This window comes from Mastomys coucha, unplaced genomic scaffold, assembly GCF_008632895.1.
Source record: "Mastomys coucha isolate ucsf_1 unplaced genomic scaffold, UCSF_Mcou_1 pScaffold21, whole genome shotgun sequence".
Classification (NCBI taxonomy): domain Eukaryota; kingdom Metazoa; phylum Chordata; class Mammalia; order Rodentia; family Muridae; genus Mastomys; species Mastomys coucha.
This window is the reverse complement of record NW_022196904.1, coordinates 139,737,008-139,755,574: the sequence shown is the minus strand read 5'-3', so window position 1 is coordinate 139,755,574 and position 18,567 is coordinate 139,737,008. Positions and strand designations below refer to the sequence as shown.

The 18,567-nt window shown below is 37.2% G+C and overlaps 1 protein-coding gene across 2 annotated transcripts in view; it reads left to right on the top strand.

The window, feature by feature from the left end:
* Positions 1-18,567, top strand: part of LOC116103497 (solute carrier family 22 member 19-like) — an 82,646-nt gene that overhangs the window by 20,783 nt on the left and 43,296 nt on the right. The window contains exons 3-5 of one of the 2 annotated variants that reach the window (XM_031389558.1): positions 1,254-1,408; positions 1,510-1,678; positions 6,820-6,943. In XM_031389558.1, the coding sequence (XP_031245418.1) occupies positions 1,254-1,408; positions 1,510-1,678; positions 6,820-6,943 (448 nt within the window). The remainder of the gene's footprint in view (positions 1-1,253; positions 1,409-1,509; positions 1,679-6,819; positions 6,944-18,567) is intronic. The other variant, XM_031389559.1, reaches the window with a different exon arrangement.

Sequence of the window (18,567 nt, the reverse complement as noted above, 5' to 3'; positions counted from 1 at the left end):
AGTACCCTCAGAGCTCCCAGGGTCTCAACCACCAACCAAGGACTGCACATGGAGAGATCTGATTGTTCTGGCAGCATGTGTATAGTGGAGGATTGCAAATTCAATCAGCAATAGGAGGAGAGGACCTCAGCCCTGTGAAGATTCTGTGCCCCAGTGTAGGGGAATGCCAGGGCCAGAAAGTGGGAGAGGGCGGGGTGGCAGGCATGGGGAAGTGGGAGGCAACAGGGGTTTGTTTTTGTTGTTTTTGTTTGTTTCTTTGTTTTTTGGAGGGGAAACTGGGAATGGAGAAATTTACATGTAAATAAAGAAAATATCTAAAAAAAAAATTTATCTTTTATTAGATATTTTCTTTATTTACATTTCAAATGATATCCCCTTTCTCAGTTTCCCCTCCAAAAAAACCCCCTATTCCTTCCACACGCACCCCTCACCAACTCACCCTCTCCCACTTCCTGGCCCTGGTATTCCCCTACACTTATTTTTTTATTCATACCTTGTTCTAAGTCGAAACACAAACTTAATGACTATCTTGTATGAATTTACATAAATTAGAATGTATAATTAATGTCACAATGTAAATATGGTGCTGAGAGTAGCAGATACTACAGCATGGCTATTAGTTACCCCAATTACTTTAAATCCAGTATATATGCCTTTGTTCAACGGAGCAGAAAGAATTCCTCTTCTAGTTGACAATCAAACTCTGAATTCTGACTTTTTGAATCTTTCTGTTTTCTTAAAAATCTGCTTGATAAAAATTTCCATTTGAGGATCTGGAGAGATGGCTCTGAGGTTAAGAACATGGGATGCTCTTCTAGAGGTCCTGAGTTCAGTTCCTAGCAACCACATGGTGGCTCAGAATCATTTATAATGAGATCTGTTGCCATCTTCTGGGCTGCAGGCATAATGCTGTATATATAATAAATACATCTTAAAAATTTTTTCATTTGATAAATAATTATTTTGTCATATCAATGAAACAGGTACTAATACATGTTAAATAAGTACTTTAGTAAAAGGGTATTTACATAATGTTAAAACTCAAATGTTCTACACTGTCTTGTGGCTTGAATTAGTAGGAAAAATACTAGCAGCAAATTGGAGATGAAGCTTTGGTTCACACTGTTTTCAAACACAGAAAGTTGCTTGTCAAGATATACAGTTTTAGTTATTTCTTGATTTTTATCATTTTAAAGTGTCTTCAGCTCATAGGCCAAGTGCATTGTTCCAGTCTAATCCTTTCTTTCCTTCAGGTTTGGGAGGAGGTTAATCTTTATATGTGCTTCACTGCAATTGGCCACCACTGAAACCTGTGCAGCTTTGGCTCCCACCTTCCTCATCTACTGCTCACTACGATTCCTGGCAGGGACTTCTTACTCAACCATTTTGACAAATAGTGGCTTGCTCAGTAAGTCAAAACTTTTAGTGGATATTTTCCAAGCTTTGGTTTTGACCTGGATGTCTCTTCCATCTTAATTTGAAATCAAGATTCATTTTCTTTTCTTTCAGTAATAGAATGGACAAGGCCTAAATTCCAAGCCTTGGCAACAGGACTGTTATTGTGTGCTGGAGCGGTTGGACAGATATTATTGACAGGCCTGGCTTTTACTATGCGAAACTGGCATCACCTCCATCTGGCTATGTCTGTGCCAATATTTTTCTTACTTGTACCCACAAGGTATGAACTTCCTTTCTCTTCTGTCTCATGGAATCCTGGAATGACCATGCATATGGAATCAGGATGAAAGGAATGCGTTTGTACTTGGTTGACATCTGACAGTGTGTGCTCCTCTTTGAGTTTTGTGTCATGAGGACAGCTATGACTCAGAGGAACCAAGGATACTGAATTAAATTTGAATTTAAGACCATTAGTATTTTTATAAAATTATGTACATGTGTGACAAGAGATATACTTATAATGAGGAAGACTCATTATATATCTGGAGATTCTAATTGTGTTTTGATTTTACTAATAACTGGATAAAATGTATCTCATCATATTCATATTATGGATAAATAAATAATTTCTGAGGAACTGTATTCAATACATACATATTATCACTATTAGATATGGTGATACTTAAGATACTTAAGATGACTATTAGATACTTAAGAAAACCATGTATTATTTGATATTTAAATTTTATTACTCACGAGTTAATTTTGTTTACTAAGGAAAAACTACCCTAAAAAAGAGAGAGTAGCAATGAATCCTTACCAGAATGTTCTTGTTTTTTCTGTGTGTCTCTACTACCAAGCTTTAATTGTCCAGGTTATAATATAATTTTTGTAAAAATATTTCCTTTCTTACAGGAAAATCTTTAAAGATTAGATTGCCTCTACTGTGGTTTGTATTGGTATGAGTGGCTTTAAAAAGGAAAACATGGAAACTTTTGTGACATTTACCTTTGCAGGTGATATGGATAAAAGACAAATTTATACCCACTATTTAATGAAGGAAGAACATACATAGTTTCTCTAGTTTAAAACTGTAGGCAGGGGCCTGGCAGATGGCTCAGAGTAAGTTAAGAGCACTTACTCTTTTATTTCTGCTTTAATTTCATTGCTGGCTATGGATTTGTTTCAGTTATTTGTTTCATCTTGGTTTGATTTTGGCATGTTTCATGGATCTAGATATTTAGTCATTTCTTTTAGATGTTTCATTTCAATGGACAAGAGATCTAAAACATCTTTATGAATTTTTTTTAGTATCTATTGTAATGTTTCTCCTTTCATTTCTAATTGTACTTATTTGGGCCTCTTCTCCCATTATTTATTATCATTATTAATTAATTTATCTATTTACATCTCAAATGTTGTCTCCTCTCCAGGTCTGCCGTCACAGAGTTCTTATTCCCATTCCACCTTCTTTCTCCCATCCCTTTTCCCCTTTACCTGGGAGAGGGTGCAACCCCTGGCATTCTCTTTCCTGGGTCATCCCACCTCTCTTTTTTGGTTAATTTGGCTAGGGGTTTGTCAATCTTGTTTATCTTTCTTGTTTTTTTTTTGTTTACTTTTCTTAATTTTTGCCATGATTTTAGTTCTCTCTTCCTATCTACTGTTTTTGTCTGCTCTTGTTTTTCCAAGGCTTTAAGATATATTACCAAATTGCTAACTTGAAATATCAAATTTTTGATATAGGCACTTATCACTAAAAGCTCTCCTCTTAGGAAAACCTTTATTAAATTTTATAGATTTTGATATGTTGTTTTATTTTCATTCAATCTTAGAAATTTAAAAATTTTCTTCTTGATTTTTTTCCCAGTCATCATTTAACTTCCATATGTTTGTGTACTCTCTGTAGTTTCCATATGTTTGTGTACTCTCTGTAGTTTCCATTGTTGACATCCAGTTTTATTCCTTTTTGATCAGACACATTACAGGATGGTTCTTTAAATTTTCCTACATATGTTGAGGTTTGTTTTGTGTCCTAATACGAAGTTGATTTTGTAGAAATTTCCATGGGTTGCTACTTATAGAATGCACATTATGTATTGTTTGAGGGGAATGTTCTATAGATGTTCGTCATGTTCATTTACTTTTTATTACTTAATATTAATAATTTTGTTTAGTTTTTATATATAAATACATTTAAAGACATTGAAAGTATGTTAACAAATTCAGATAAATAGAAATCATGTAACTTTTCTCCTCATAATGCAATAAAACCTTAAAAAAGAAAAAAATTGAAAGTACATATACTAACATTTACAGCATGCTTCTGCTTTAAACAGAATGCATGAATATATTAGTCAGAAAAGAAAAAACTTAGCTCATTAAAAATGATTATTTTAATGAAATTAAAAACAATTTTAGCTTTTGGTCTCCATCTGCACTCTGGGCCTAAGGCTGTCCAACAGCTCTCCATGCACAAATACTACCAGGAGAGAGCTGGTGTTCCAGGAGTGCTCTCGTTCCTAAGCTCAGAGGTGAGATCACCACTTCTGCTCCAATAACTGTCCAAAGCAAGATCCACCAGGAGCGCACAGGGCACAAGAACAGCAACTGACCATAGGTCTGTGAGTCTTTAAACTGTCAAAGTTCTACCCCCAGTCCCCAGTGTCACCAGCTGGGGACCAACTATTCAAATGCTTGAGACTGTGGAGTACACTCTCATTTAAGCCAACACAACTTTCTCATTTATTCTTCTTTTTGTTTTTGTTCTTCTGGAGTATATTTATGCCTTCTTTGAATTGCTTCTACATAGTTATCATTCTACTGAATTCTTTGTTAGTTCTTCCAAGTCATTTTCATTAAGTGTCATTATTATGGGATCAATGATTTGTAGAGGGGGCATGCTGCGTTGGCTTTCCTTGTTATTTCTGTTTCTGTGGTGGGACTTGCAATCCAAAGTCAGTTTGTTGGCTGTGTTCTCCTTGTACTATTTTATATTTTTATTTTATGGCGCTGTGTGCAATGTTCAGTGAAAGAATCAGTTATAGTAAGGTTAAGGTACCTCTTTCTTCTGAGGTACTGGTTTTTAGGGTTGAAAGATCCTAGATTGGTCCGCTGAGGTTCAGGTAGTCCCGTGTCAGCTAGGCCCCCTGACTGGATGTGTAACTTGTGTTGTGAGTTAGGAAACACTTTGCATACCTGTGGGTCTTACACAGAATCATATCTAGCCCACCCTGGTTCCTCAGCTACTGTTAGGGCTATTGTGATATGTGGATCTTCCCACACACCTGTAGTCTTAACCTGGAGTTTAAAACAGGTCCTTCTATGGGCCCTGAGCTTCTTCTGAAGTTGGTAAAAGATGTGTAACTCCTCAATCAACTATATATATATATACATAATACATGTGTATATATGTATATATGTATGTGTATTTAAAATTAAAAATGTATCATTGACCTTCACTGCATATTTCTTCTACCTTGCCTTCCATTGTTGATGTGGTTTTCAATGGAGTTTTTTGTTTATTTTCTCCTAAAATTGTTTTAATTTATTTATTTTAAAAATACATTTTCCTCTCATACAATACACCCCAACTGCAGCCTCCTCAACCTCTATTCTGCCCCAGATTTCCTGCTTCTCATTTCAATTTAGAAAGGAGCAGATCTCCCAGTGATATCAACTTAAACATAACAAGATACAATAAGACTAGCCATAAACCCTCATATCAAGACTGGACAAGGCAACCCAGCAGGTGAAAAAAGGTTCCAGAAGCAGATGAAGGAATCAGAGACACCCCATTCCATTTTTTGGAATCCAACAAATCCCCCAAACTAAACAGACAGCTGTGGTGGCACATGCTGGTAGGATTTGCTGAAGGAATTGGTGGCAGGATGATTATAAGTTGGAGGCCTGCCTGGGCTCCACAGAGGTTTTTATTTGCATTTTTGAGGTTTTTTTTTTTTTTTTTTTTTTTTTTTTTTTTTTTTTTTTTTTTTTTTAATTTTCAGCATCATTTCAGGTTGGTTTTTCTTCAGTAATTCTATCTCTTTGTTGAATGTGTTTTCATATCTTGTATAGAATTTTTTTATTTTATTATTCTCTTTGTTTTTGTTATCTTGAGCATATTTGCAACCTTTTTTTCTTTAAATATTTTTATTTATTTATTATATACGGTGTTCTGCCTGTATGCCTGCAGGCCAGAAGAGAGCACCAGATCTCATTATAGATGATTGTGAGTCACCATGTGGTTGCTGGGAATTGAACTCAGGACCTCTGGAAGAGCAGTCAGTGCCCTAAACCTCTGAGCTATATCTCTAGTGCATATTCATATCTTATTTGAGGTGCCTAACATAGTTGTAATCATTTTGTTGAATTATTTATCTGGAGATTTTCCTGGTCATTTTCATTATGGATCACTATTATGGAATTAGTAATTTTTGAAAGTCATGTTGCCTTGGTTTATCATGTTCATGTTTCTGAGCTGGGACTGAAGCAGTTGGAAAACTTTGCTGGTTGAGTGTTTATTTATTCTTCTTTTGCTGGTTCAGGTTGCCTTTTTTCTTTTACTAGAGACACAATGTTCAGGATAGGACTAAGTCATAGTATGGTTGAGATGTAGTTTTCCTCTTCAAATCAGTCCAGTGAGTTTCTGGGTTGCCTGGATGGGCCTGAGCAGGGGAAGCTGAAGTCTCCTACTTAGTGCAAGGGGCTATGTGAACTTAGCTTCTAAAATTACACCCTTTCTTCTTTTAAAAATTATTTAAAAGTGCTGTAGTACTGGATCAACAGAGGAGACATACTTAGTTAGAATTGGCTCTAAGAGGTGGTTACAGGTTTGATACAGTGAGATGAGTTCATACCAACAAAAGTGTAAACCTTCTGTCAGATTCATTCACATAATTTACATCTTCACAACATATCAATTGACATCATAGAACTGATACTCCCCATTATATAGATAAGAAACTGAGTCAGCTTCTTCTTTCATACATGGTTAGATGCCATCAGGTTCTTGGCATAGGGATGAATGCAATTCACACATTATAATTAGTATGTAAAATTTCTTCAGAGGTTCTTAATTAGGAAAAAATATTATGAATAAATATTTTCTACATTCTAACAAGGAAATCTGGAAAAGTACTATATAGGGGTCTCTTAGATTTCAGTTCAGTGAACTCCATGAATTTTTCATCCAAGTCATGGCAGGGAGACCACCATGACTCCAGGTCTGCATTCTAAAAGTACAGGTGTACTGTATGGATGATTTGTTTTCTAGTGAAGGTATATAAAAAAACATAGGATTACATTTACTGTTATAATAGAATGAGTTGTAACCATTAGACTAATAAAACCATCCAAGGACAAATTTGGCACAGAAAATGACCACATAAGAATTGTTCACAATTCCAACCTCTTCTTGAACAGGTGGTTGTCAGAGTCAGCTCGGTGGCTGATTATGACCAACAAACCCCAGAATGGCTTAAAGGAACTTAGAAAAGTTGCACACATAAATGGAATAAAGAATTCTGGAGATGCCCTAACCATGGAGGTGAGCTTAATGGGAGCATAAAGGAAACACAAGCTTGGTAATACATGTCTAGATGTTATGGTGCAATATGCTACTAGTAAATATAATGTATACATGTTTCTTTCAAAAGGGACTAAAATGTGTTGTTTTTCCTTTTGCTTATTGAATTTAATTTGTAAAAATATATCCATAGAGTTTTACTCATTTTAAAACTTTTTCTTAGCATATATTAGTTATACATATTAATGAGTGTTATTATAACATTTCCACATATATTATGTTTTATCATATTTATCACTCCTTGCTCTTGTTCTTCTCTCACTCCTGCTGATCCCTCTCCTCTTCTTACATAGTCCTCTTGTACTTTCATGTCTTTTTTGTATGTGAAGCAAAATATTCCATTAGGGTTAGCTATAAAAATATGAATGAGATGTTATTTACAGGACAGCAGATAACTTCCAGTAGCTATTTAATTGAAAAAACTCCTAAAAATAAATGATTGACTATTGCTGGGTGGTGGTGGTAGTGCACACCTTTAATCCCAGCACTTGGTAGGCAGAGGCAGGTGGATTTCTGAGTTTGAGCCCAGCATGGTCTACAGAGGGAGTTCCAGGACAGCCAGGGCTACACAGAGAAACCCTGTCTCGAAAAAAACAAACAAAAAAAAATTGACTATCAATCTTCATGAGAAATAGGCCTTTAGAAGTCCTTTCATTTAGCAATGTTCAGTAAGAAGGGAATGGACTTATAAGCCTCTCTACTTCCAATGATGGAATGTTGACTAGACCCTCTTAGTGGAGGTAACCCTCCATCAAGGTACAAGGTAGACCCTTTTGTGCAGGTAATCATGACTGCTAAGTGTACAATGGCTATAAAACCCCTCAACAATAGAATTGTATGTGTGTCACTACTTCTTTTGGCTCTTAAACCCCTCATGTTGTTCCTTGAACCTTGGAAGGGGTAATATAGATGTCCAACTTGGGGATGAGCACTCAACAGTCATGTATTTCCAGCACTTTGACCTGCTTTGAGTTTTCAGTTACTGCACCCAGTGTAAAAAGAAGCTTCTCTGACCATAACTGACAATATCAGTACTCTAGGACACAAATAAAGCTATGTAGATGGCAATTCATCAGGTAGGTCAAGTCCAAACAACAAAACAACTCCCAAAGCAGCAACAATAGCTACATGTCTTGGTTGCTTTTCTATTGCCATGACAAAAACACCATGAACAACTCATCTGTTAAGAGAAAACATTTAATTTGTGGGCTCACATTTCCAGAGGGTAGTCTATGGTAAAGGCATGGCAGCAGGCAGGCAAGCATGATACTGGAGCAGTAGATGAGAGATTATGCTTTATCTACAAACATGAGAGAGGGAGTGAAGGAGGCAGTGAGGAAGGGCTGGAGAGAGAGTGAGAAAGCAAGAGAGCAAGAAAGGGGTGGGGGAGAGAGAAAGAGAACTAACTGGGAGTGGCATAGATTTTGAAACCTCAAAGCTCACCCCCAGTGACACATCTCCTCCAACAAGATCACACATCCTAATCCTTCCCAAATAATTCTACTCAGTGGGGAGTAAGCATTCAAAACCATGATTCTAAGGGGACTATTATTCAGACTACCATACTCTTTCCACTAAGGTCTGTGATGTGCACAGCTATGGATTTTCACTTCGGTTTGATATGCCAAATACAAGTTATCACTTGCGGTATAGGCCTTAAGTCCAGTCAGAATGTGGCTTGTTAACCCCATGGCAGTGATGCTGACACTGCACAAGATACACTTTCTCTGGCATGTTATAGTATAGCACATCTGAGTAAACAAATTTACATCTGAGTAAACTGTTGATGAAAATTCTTCTGCAGCAGCCTGCCATGCCCACTTGTCTACTTGAGTTACATCTGCAATATTGGGGGTAAAAGCCTGATTAAGGACAAGAGGCATCATGACTTCAAAGGGAATTTGTGTCTCCTGGGTATTCAGTCAGTCGTTCGCACCTCCTAACTCAGACGTGTTCCAGATTAGTCTTTCCAATCATCAACATGCCTTCTTATTCAGGCATAAAGGTAACCCAAGAAATGATTCATAAATGGCTAAAAAAGGGTGTTGTTCCCTGGCCACCACAGTGTTCCAATATATCCTAATTTATTACCTAGCTGTCCTTAGCTTGGAATTTCTTACAAGGAAGCTGCCTTATCAGATAGGATGTCCTCAGAGTTTGCAACAGAGGTCAGGCACCATTGCTTACTTGTTAACATAGTTAGAATTCTCAGGGCAGTCCCACAGAGGACAGAACTGTTTTACATACCAGAGTAATCAAAGGGCTTCCCTCACTTAAGGGCATTAGCAGGAGCTGCTAGATTGGAACTTTCTGGAGCTTGCCTCCAGCAGACCCAGAGAATTAGCATGGAAATACTAAAATAGCCCCAGCAGGGAGGACACCACTGCTCTTCCGCCCGCTTCACACTTGGATACCTGATCCTACCGACCTTGATGTGACTGTCACCTGCCTATGTGACTTTTGTCATTCACCCTGTTTTCTGTATACCATATAAACCTGGTTTTCACTTTGTGCAGGGGCACTTAGACTGACTAGACAAGAACTTAGATGGACTAGGACTTAGATTCATTCATTCAGATTCAAGCTTCGAGCCTCATACAGTCTGCAGCCCCCCCCTCCCCAGGCCCAGAGTGCTTGAGCCCAGGGGGGTGCAGCACCAGTCCAGAGGAGATGTCTACTGCTTTAGACCCAGTGTGTTTCAGGTGGCCTCACATGTACCTCAACTGCTGAGATGCCAGATTTATCATTTCTCTTTTGCAATGAGTGTAAAAGTCTGATGCCATTTTTTTTTTGTTTTTTTGTTTTGTTTTATTTTTGAGACAGGGTTTCTCTGTGTAGCCTTGGCTGTCCTGGAACTCACTCTGAAAAAGTCTGATGCCATTTTTAAGAAATACATTCAGACTCAGCACTTTCTTGTGTTGGCTCTGTTTGTCATTCTTTGCCTACGCCTTGTCAACTTGACTAGGATCCCGTTTCTCCTGCGGGTTGAGGGAGGCCCAGATCGACCAGCCTGCGGCAACAGCCTGCTTAAAACTTCCCAGGACTGTGAAAGCTAGTCAGCAGGGAGGAAGTTTTTGGCTCAATTTCCTAGTACGAAACCATCAGCAATGGTATGGCCAACTTGACAAGATCTAGAATCACCCACCTAGCATTCATGTTTCCAGGAACATCTGTGAGGGTTTATTTAAATTAGTTTAGTTTCTGAGCATGAAAGTGAAGGATCATCTTGATTAAGTTGAACAAGGAAGACTACATTAAAAAGGCCAGCACCAGCCTTTAGGATTGGTCTCTGGTCAAGATAAAAATAAGAAAACTGGTAAAATATATTTGTTCCCTTTTTTGTTGCTGTGATAAAGCAACTATTTGTTTTATGGGTCCAGAGAAAAGGTCCCTAAGGGAATCATGACAGTAGGCAGGCACAGCAGCAGGAAACATAGAGCGAGTGAACTAGAAGTAGGGTGAAGCTCTAAACTCCCCAAGCCTACTTGCTGTTATGTACCTCTTTCATCAATGATCCACCTCACAAATGTTGGATATCATCCCCAAATAGTATCACAACTAGGGACTAAGTGTTCAGATACTTGAGGTGATGGTGGACATTTCTCATTTAAATCACCACATTCTACTTTCTGGACCTCATGAGCTCATAGACATATCATAACATAAAATGCATTTAGCCTAACTTGAAAAGTCCCCATAGTCTTTCAAGTCTCAATACTGTTCAAAAGACTTAAGTACAAAGTCTCTTCTGAGTCTTAAGAAAATCTCTTAACTGTGACTCACTGTAAAAACCAAAACCAAAACCAAAACCAACATAGTTCTAACATACGATGGCACCGAATTCATATTCGTTCCAAATGGGAGCATAGTAAAAAAAACCACTGAACCAAAGCAAGACCAAAATCCAGCAGGACAAACACTAACACCTTCAGCCCCATGTCAACTGTCTAGATCTTAAGTTTCAAAGGGCTTAGGTGGGCTCTATGTTTTCAGACTTTTTGCCTGCAACATATATCTCCACTGTATTTGGCTTTTCTTGGTAGATGTCCCATGGCTCTGACACCTCACATCTTGGACTGTGGGGGTTTTCACTGAAGCCCAGACTTCCCTTTTACAGCTTTATACAATGAACTCTTTTGAGGAAGCAGAATTGACATCAAAATATAAACAGCACCAGGGTAACCCTCAGCATTTCCCCCTTTTTGTCCAATTAAAAGGCTCTTTTCTCTCAGATATAAATTGAGCAAACCCCTCAGAATTATGCAAATGGTAAAATATAATAAACACTTAACACCCAGTTTATCATATTTGTCAATTTAGATAAAGCACTTTACCATCTATCCTAACTAAAGACTTTACAATTCCATACCCAAATTATGTTGTGATTTTAGCTTGCATTATCATCTGAAAACTATCCTTTCAAATTTATATCATCTCTCTCAATGCTAAACAACTCAAGTTTGATTATGAGACTATAACGAGTCTTCAACCCACCTGAAATTAGAGAACAACTTAAATATTACCTGAAAATATAGGAAGCACAAAACGTAACCAATTTACAGAGATGGCTGACTACCTGGACAGTCCCTCATTCCTCAAAACATTGGAGCACCAGTCTTCAGCCTTCTGGCCTAGGATCAACTGACAGACTTATGAAGGACTAGCTTACTGTATTGGCAGAGCCAAGCTGTCCACTATCCTGTAGTATGCTCTTTTCTGGAGAGTATTTTTGCCATCTGTAGATGGCAAACTTTGTCCAGTGGCTACCTTGCCATAACTGGAGCAACTTCATCTGGAGGTTTTGATGCTCAACTTCTTCTTTGAACTATGAAGGGGATACTGTCAGAAGTAGACATGTCTCTATTACAAATTTCTAGTAATAATGAAATGATTAAATGTCAGATTCTGTGCCTTTCTGATGTTTTTGGAGACTATCTTAATTATTAAACCTTGACAACTCTTAGATACTTCTCCTTTTTATAATTTATAATGGTAATCCTTTTTTTATTTTTATTTTTAATTTTTTTATTAAATTAATAAAATTTAAAATATTCAACTCAGAATTGACATTTTTTAAGTCATCAAAATATTTTATAATACTTAAATGCCTCTTAAATATACATAATATCTTCTGAGGCTAAAAGTAATATGCATTCAGCCAGTTTTTAAAACCTATTTGGAACATTAAACATGGTAGAAGTAGAAAAAAAATCTCTTATGAAGTCCTCTATGAAAGGAAATTGTGAAGAGTTCCTGATTAGACAGAAACCATTCCATCTCCAAGGGAGAATTCTCAGTGTAACCATGGCATCATAGAATGAATTGGTTAGTGTTCCTTCTGTTTCTATTTTGTGGAATAGTTTGGAGAGTATTGGTATTAGGTCTTCTTTGAAGGTCTGATAGAATTCTGCACTAAAACCATCTGGTCCAGGGCTTTTTTTTTTCTTTTTGGCTGGGAAAATTTTAATGACTTCTAATTCTTTTTCTTTTTTTCTTTATTTTTTTAATTGATTTAAGTTTTATTTTATTATAATGAGAAAAGATACATGATTTCAATTTATCTGAATTTGTTAACATTCAAGAACATATTTTAAGTAAATAGAATTAAATCACATTCTTGTTTCTCTTTTGTACTCCCAACTCCTCCTAGAGACTCCCTCGTCAATACTTACAATAATTTTTGTCATATTCTTTAAAATTTATAAAATATTATAACAATAAAAATGAGTATTATAAAAGTTGTTTGATATAAAGCAACAATCAATTTAACAGTCTTATGTAGATGTTTGTCTATAGCAATACTGAAAATACGTTTTTCTAAATATAAATTTTAAATAACTCCAAACATATTAACTGTATATTTTAAAATAATACATCACTACTAGTATTTTCTTAAATGAACATAAATATATAAAGTCTTTTTGTTTATTTTTTGTATGTTTGTTTTGTATTTAGTAGAGCTTAAAATCTGGCTCTTACTGTGGTACAAGCCCAAAATAAGAACAATTTTAGACATTGAATTTCATTGTAATAAAGCTGTACTTCAATGACCCTCACATCACCACAGGATTTTACTTCCATCATAGCTAAGCTGAGAGTTGACAGTTCGGTTGCACCAAGGAATGAATTGTAGCCATGATTTTTGGATACAGACTTCCTGCTATGATCAAAGCTATTTGACTTGAGTGAGTGACTTTATTTTCAGCCCACAGAGAACAGGTTACATTCAAGAAATGGTGTGTGTATTAAGATTGTCAATCCATAAAGTCATTCACCAACTGTTTCGATGAACAATGGTTCTGCTTAGAGGGTGGCACAGACATTAGGTGAGGGTAAGAATCTGGTTCATTGGCTGTGATAATTTGGAAAAGCATTCATCTCAGAGAAAGAGTAACTTATAAAGTCCTCTTCAAACTTGATACAATAGTTACAAACGTCAAGCAAAGCATTCAGCCTCATTCTTTGTTATTCTCTTACAAGCCACCTCTCAATTTAATTGTCTACTTTTATTTTGACTGTATAAATACTTTTGAAATATGTAAGCTGTTCTGAAAACCATAGTATAGTGTAAAAACATGAAATAAACAATACTACTAATAGAGAGGCTGAGATAGGAGAAGCAAGATTTCAAGACCCTTATGTTATACACAGCAAGACACTGTCACAAACAACCTGAAAGTGTATATAGATTGTACAATATTGGACCTATTTCTCTAATTACCATATTAGAGAGACCATTGGATGACAACAAATTTCTAATTCCCCATATTTTTGGATTTCAATCAATTAGGATATGTTGGTAGTATTAATTTTCATATTAAGATATTAAGAAAAAGTAATCATTACTTCCTGTTTTTGTAAGAGGTGGAATTAGTTTTGTGTGTGTTTGTTGAAAGATTACTTTCTTGCTTCTTCTAGGGTGTAGTTTTGCTCCTTATGTTGATGTTTTCCATCTATTATCCTTTGTAGGTCTGGATTTGTGGAAAGATATTGTATAAATTTGGTTTTGTCATGGAATATCTTGTTTTCTCCATGTATGGTAATTGAGAGTTTTGCTGGGTATAGTAGCCTGGGCTGGCATTTGTGTTTTCTTAGGGTCTGTATGACATCTGCCCAGGATCTTCTAGCTTTCATAGTCTCTGGCGAGAAGTCTGGTGTAATTCTGATAGGCCTGCCTTTATATGTTACCTGACCTTTTTCCTTTACTGCCTTTACCTTTGTTTAGTGCATTTGGTGTTTTGATTATTATGTCACAGGAGGAATTTCTTTTCTGATTCATTCATTTAGGATTCTGTAGGCTTCTTTTATGTTCATGGGCATCTCTTTCTTTAGGTTAGGGAAGTTTTCTTCTATAATTTTGTTGAAGATATTTACTGGCCCATTACCTTGGGAGTCTTCACTCTCTTCCATATCTATTATCCTTAGGTTTGTTCTTCTCATTGTGTCCTGGATTTCCTAGATGTTCTGGGTTAGGAGCTTTTTGCATTTTGCATTTTCTTTGACTGTTGTGTCAATGTTTTCTAAGGTGTCTTCTGCCCCTGAGATTCTCTCTTCTATCTCTTGTATTCTGTTGATAATGCTTACATCTATGACTCCTGATTTCTTTGATTTCTTTCCTAGGTTTTGTATCTCTAAGGTTGTCTCTCTTTCTGATTTCTTTATTTATTTCCATTTTTAGATTCTGGAAAGTTTTGCTCATTTCCTTCACCTGTTTGATTGTGTTTTCCTGTAGCTCTTTAAGGGATTTTTGTGTTTCCTCTTGAAGGGCTTCTAGCTCTTTACCTGTGTTCTCCTGCATTTCTTTGAGGGTGCTATTTATGTCTTTCTTAACATCCTGTATCATCATCATGAGAAGTGATTTTAGATCTGAATCTTGCTTTTCTGGTGTGATGGTGTGTCTAGGACTTGCTTTGGTGGGAGAATTGGGTTCTGATGATGCCAAGTAAACTTGGTTTGTGTTGTTTATTTTCTTATGCTTGCCAGCTGCCATCTGGTTATCTCTAGTGCTACCTGCCCTTGCTAAATCTGACTGGAGTTTGTCCTTCCTGTGATCCTGGTTGTGTCAGAACTCCTCAGAGTCAAGCTGTCTCTGTGATCCTGTGATCCTGGGCTTGTTAGAGCACCTTGGAGTGGAGCTTCCTCTGTGTGTTGTGGGACTGGCTATGGAGCTTGTGCCCAAGGTCTGCTGAGGGCACTGGCTGGCCCAGACAGACCGGAAGGAACCCGAGCCACTGGGCTGGTAGAGTTCCTGTGTGCCTGGGTCCTGCTGGTCCCAGTTACTCCCAGTGTTGGGACAGATGTTGTGTCCTCCTCATCTCTGATCCTGGGTATGTTAATGACTTCTAATTCTTTAGGAAAGTATGGGGAGTGTTTAGATGGTTTATTTGATCCTGACTTAACTTTGATTTTTGGTGTTAGTCTAGAAAATTGTCCATTTCATCCAGATTTTCCAGGTTTGTTGTATATAGGGTTTCATAGTAGGATATGATGATTTTTTGAGTTTTCTCAGATTCTGTTATCTCCCACTTTTCATTTCTGATTTTCTGAATTTGGGTACTGTCTCTGTGCCTTCTGGCTAGTCTGGCTAAGGGTTTATCTATCTCGTTGATGTTCTCAACAAACCAGCTCCTAGTTTTGTTGATTCTTTGTGTAGTTCTTTTTGTTTCTACTTGGTTGATTTCAGCCCTGAGTTTGATTATTTCCTGCTGTCTACTCTTCTTGGGTGTATTTGCTTCTTTTTGTTCTAGAGCTCTCAGGTATGCTGTTAAGCTGCTAGTGTATGCTCTCTCCAGTTTCTTTTTGGAGGCACTCAGAGCTATGAGTTTTCCTCTTAGCTGTGCTTTCTTTTTTTTTCTTTTCTTTTTTTTTTTTAATTTTAGATATTTTCTTTATTTACATGCGAATTTCTCCATTCCCAGTTTCCCCTCCAAAAAACAAAAAAATCAAACAAAAACAAACCCCTGTTGCCTCCCCCCTCCCCATGCCTGCCACCCCGCCCTCTCCCACTTTCTGGCCCTGGCATTCCCCTACACTGGGTCACAGAACCTTCACAGGGCCGAGGTCCTCTCCTGTGTCCCATAAGTTTGGATATGTTGTGCCTTCATTTTCATTGAATTCTAAAAAGTCTTTAATTTCTTTATTTCTTCCTTGACCAAGTTATCATTGAGTAGGGCATTGCTCAGCTTCCCTGTATATGTGGACTTTCTGTTGTTTTTGTTGTTATTGAAGACCAGCTTTAGTCTGTGGTGATCTGATAGGATGCATGGGATTATTTTAATCTTCTTGTAACTGTTGAGGCCTGTTTTGTGACCGATTATATGGTCAATTTTGGAGAAGGTTCAATGAGGTGCTGAGAAAAAGGTATATTCTTTTGTTTTAGGAAAAAATGTTCTATAGATATCTGTTAAATCCATTTGGTCCATAACTTCTGTTAGTTTCTCTGTGTCTTTGTTTGGTCTGTATTTCCATGATCTGTCCATTTATGAGAGTGGGGTGTTGAAGTCTCCCACTATTATTGTGTGAGGTGCAATGTGTGCATTGAGCTTTAGTCAAGTTTCTTTTATGAATGTGGGTGCGTTTGTATTTGAAGCATAGATGTTCAGAATTGAGAGCTCTTTTTGGTAGATTTTTCCTTTGATGAGTATGAAGTGTCCTTCCTTATCCTTTTTGATAATGTTTTGTTGAAAGCTGATTTTATTTGATATTAGAATGGCTACTCCAGCTTGTTTCTTGGGACCATTTGCTTGGAAGAAATTTTCCCATCCTTATACTTTGAGGGAATGTCTGTTTTTGATTCTGTGGTGTATTTCCGGTATGCAGCAAAATGCTGGATCCTGTTTCCATATCCAGTCTGTTAATCTATGTCTTTTTATTGAGGGATTGATTCCATTGATGTTAAGAGATATTAGGGAACAATGATCATTGCTTCCTGTTATTTTTGTTGTTAGAGTTGGAATTATGTTTGTGTTTCTCTTCTTTTGGGTTTGTTATGAAAAGATTAATTTCTTCATTTTTCTAGGGATCTTCTCAGGATCTTCTGGTTTTTATTGGCCTTTTCCTCTTATTGCTTTCAATATTCTTTCTTTGTTCTGTGCATTTGGTTTTTTTTGTTTGTTTTTGTTTTGTTTTTTTTGAGACAGAGTTTCTCTGAATAGTCCTCATTCTCCTGGAACTCACTCTGTAGACCAGGCTGGCCTTGAACTCAGAAATACGCCTGCCTCTATCTCTCAAGTGATGGGATTAAAGGTGTGTGCCACCACTGCCTGGCTGGAGTTTTAATTATTATATGATAAGAGGAATTTCTTTTTGGGTCTCATGTGTTTGGTGTTCTGTAGGCTTCTTGTATGTTTATGGGCATTTCCTTCTTTAGGTTAGGAAAGTTTTATTCTATAATTTTGTTAAAGATGTTTGCTGGCCCTTTGAGTTGAGAGTCTTCACCCTCTTCTGTATCTATTATCCTCAGGTTGGATCATTTCATTGTCCTGGATTTCTTGAACATTTTGAGATAGGACCTTTTTGCCTTTTGTATTTTTCTTGACTGTTGTGTCTATGTCTGTATCTTCTGCTGTTGAGATTCTCTCTTCTATCTCGTGTATTCTGTTGGTGATGCTTGCTTCTGTGTCTTCTGTTCTTTTTCCTAGGTTTTCCATCTCCAGGGCTGTCTCCCTTCGAGTTTTCTTTAATGATTCTACTTCCATTTTTAGATCCTGGATGATTTTTTTTTTCAATTCCTTCACTTGTTTGATTGCATTGTCCTGTATTTTTTTTTTTAAGGGATTTATGAGTTTCCTCTTTAAAGGCTTCTACTTGTTTACTTGTGTTCTGTATTTCTTTAAGGGAGTTATTTATGTCTGTCTTAAAGTCCTCTATCATCTTCACAAAATGAGAGTTTAGATATGAATCTTTTTTTAAGGGTATGTTTGGGTATTCCAGACTTGCTGTGGTAGGATTCTAATATTGCCAGGTCAAATTGGTTTTTTTTGCTCATGTTCTTACACTTGCCTCTTGCCATCTGGTTATCTTTAGTGTTCTCTGGCCTCCCTGTCTCTGACTGGAGCCTGTCCTTCCTGTGATCCTGTGATCCTGGGGAGTTGAGCTGGGTGATCGACCTGCCACTGGTGTGTGTATGTGTGTGTGCTGTTTGGGATCAGATCTCTGCTCCCAGTGGGCACAGGTAGGTGGGAGCCCGAAGGCTTCTTGGTATCCGGCTGGGAGTGAATCTGCTTCTCAAGGTTGCAGGGTTTCTGGCACACTGGGTCTCTGGGCAGGGTTTAAGATCTTACCTGTTAAGCTGGATGTGTCTGAATGCCTGGGGCGGGGGTCGAGCTGCAACTGGGGTGTGTGCTGTGAGGGATTGGGTCCAGTGCTGGGTCTCTGCTGACACAGGTGGGAGCCATAAGGCACACGCCCAAATATCATTCCTTTTCTTAACTTTAGGATTACTTCCTGTGGTAATGGAATTTGGTTATATCAGCAAGTAGGACATTGCCTCACAATTTCCTTGGCTTACTGCCAAGTGATAGAGAATTCTTTCTTTAAACCATTGCTTTTTTTTTTTTTATTTTAGATATTTTCTTTATTTACAT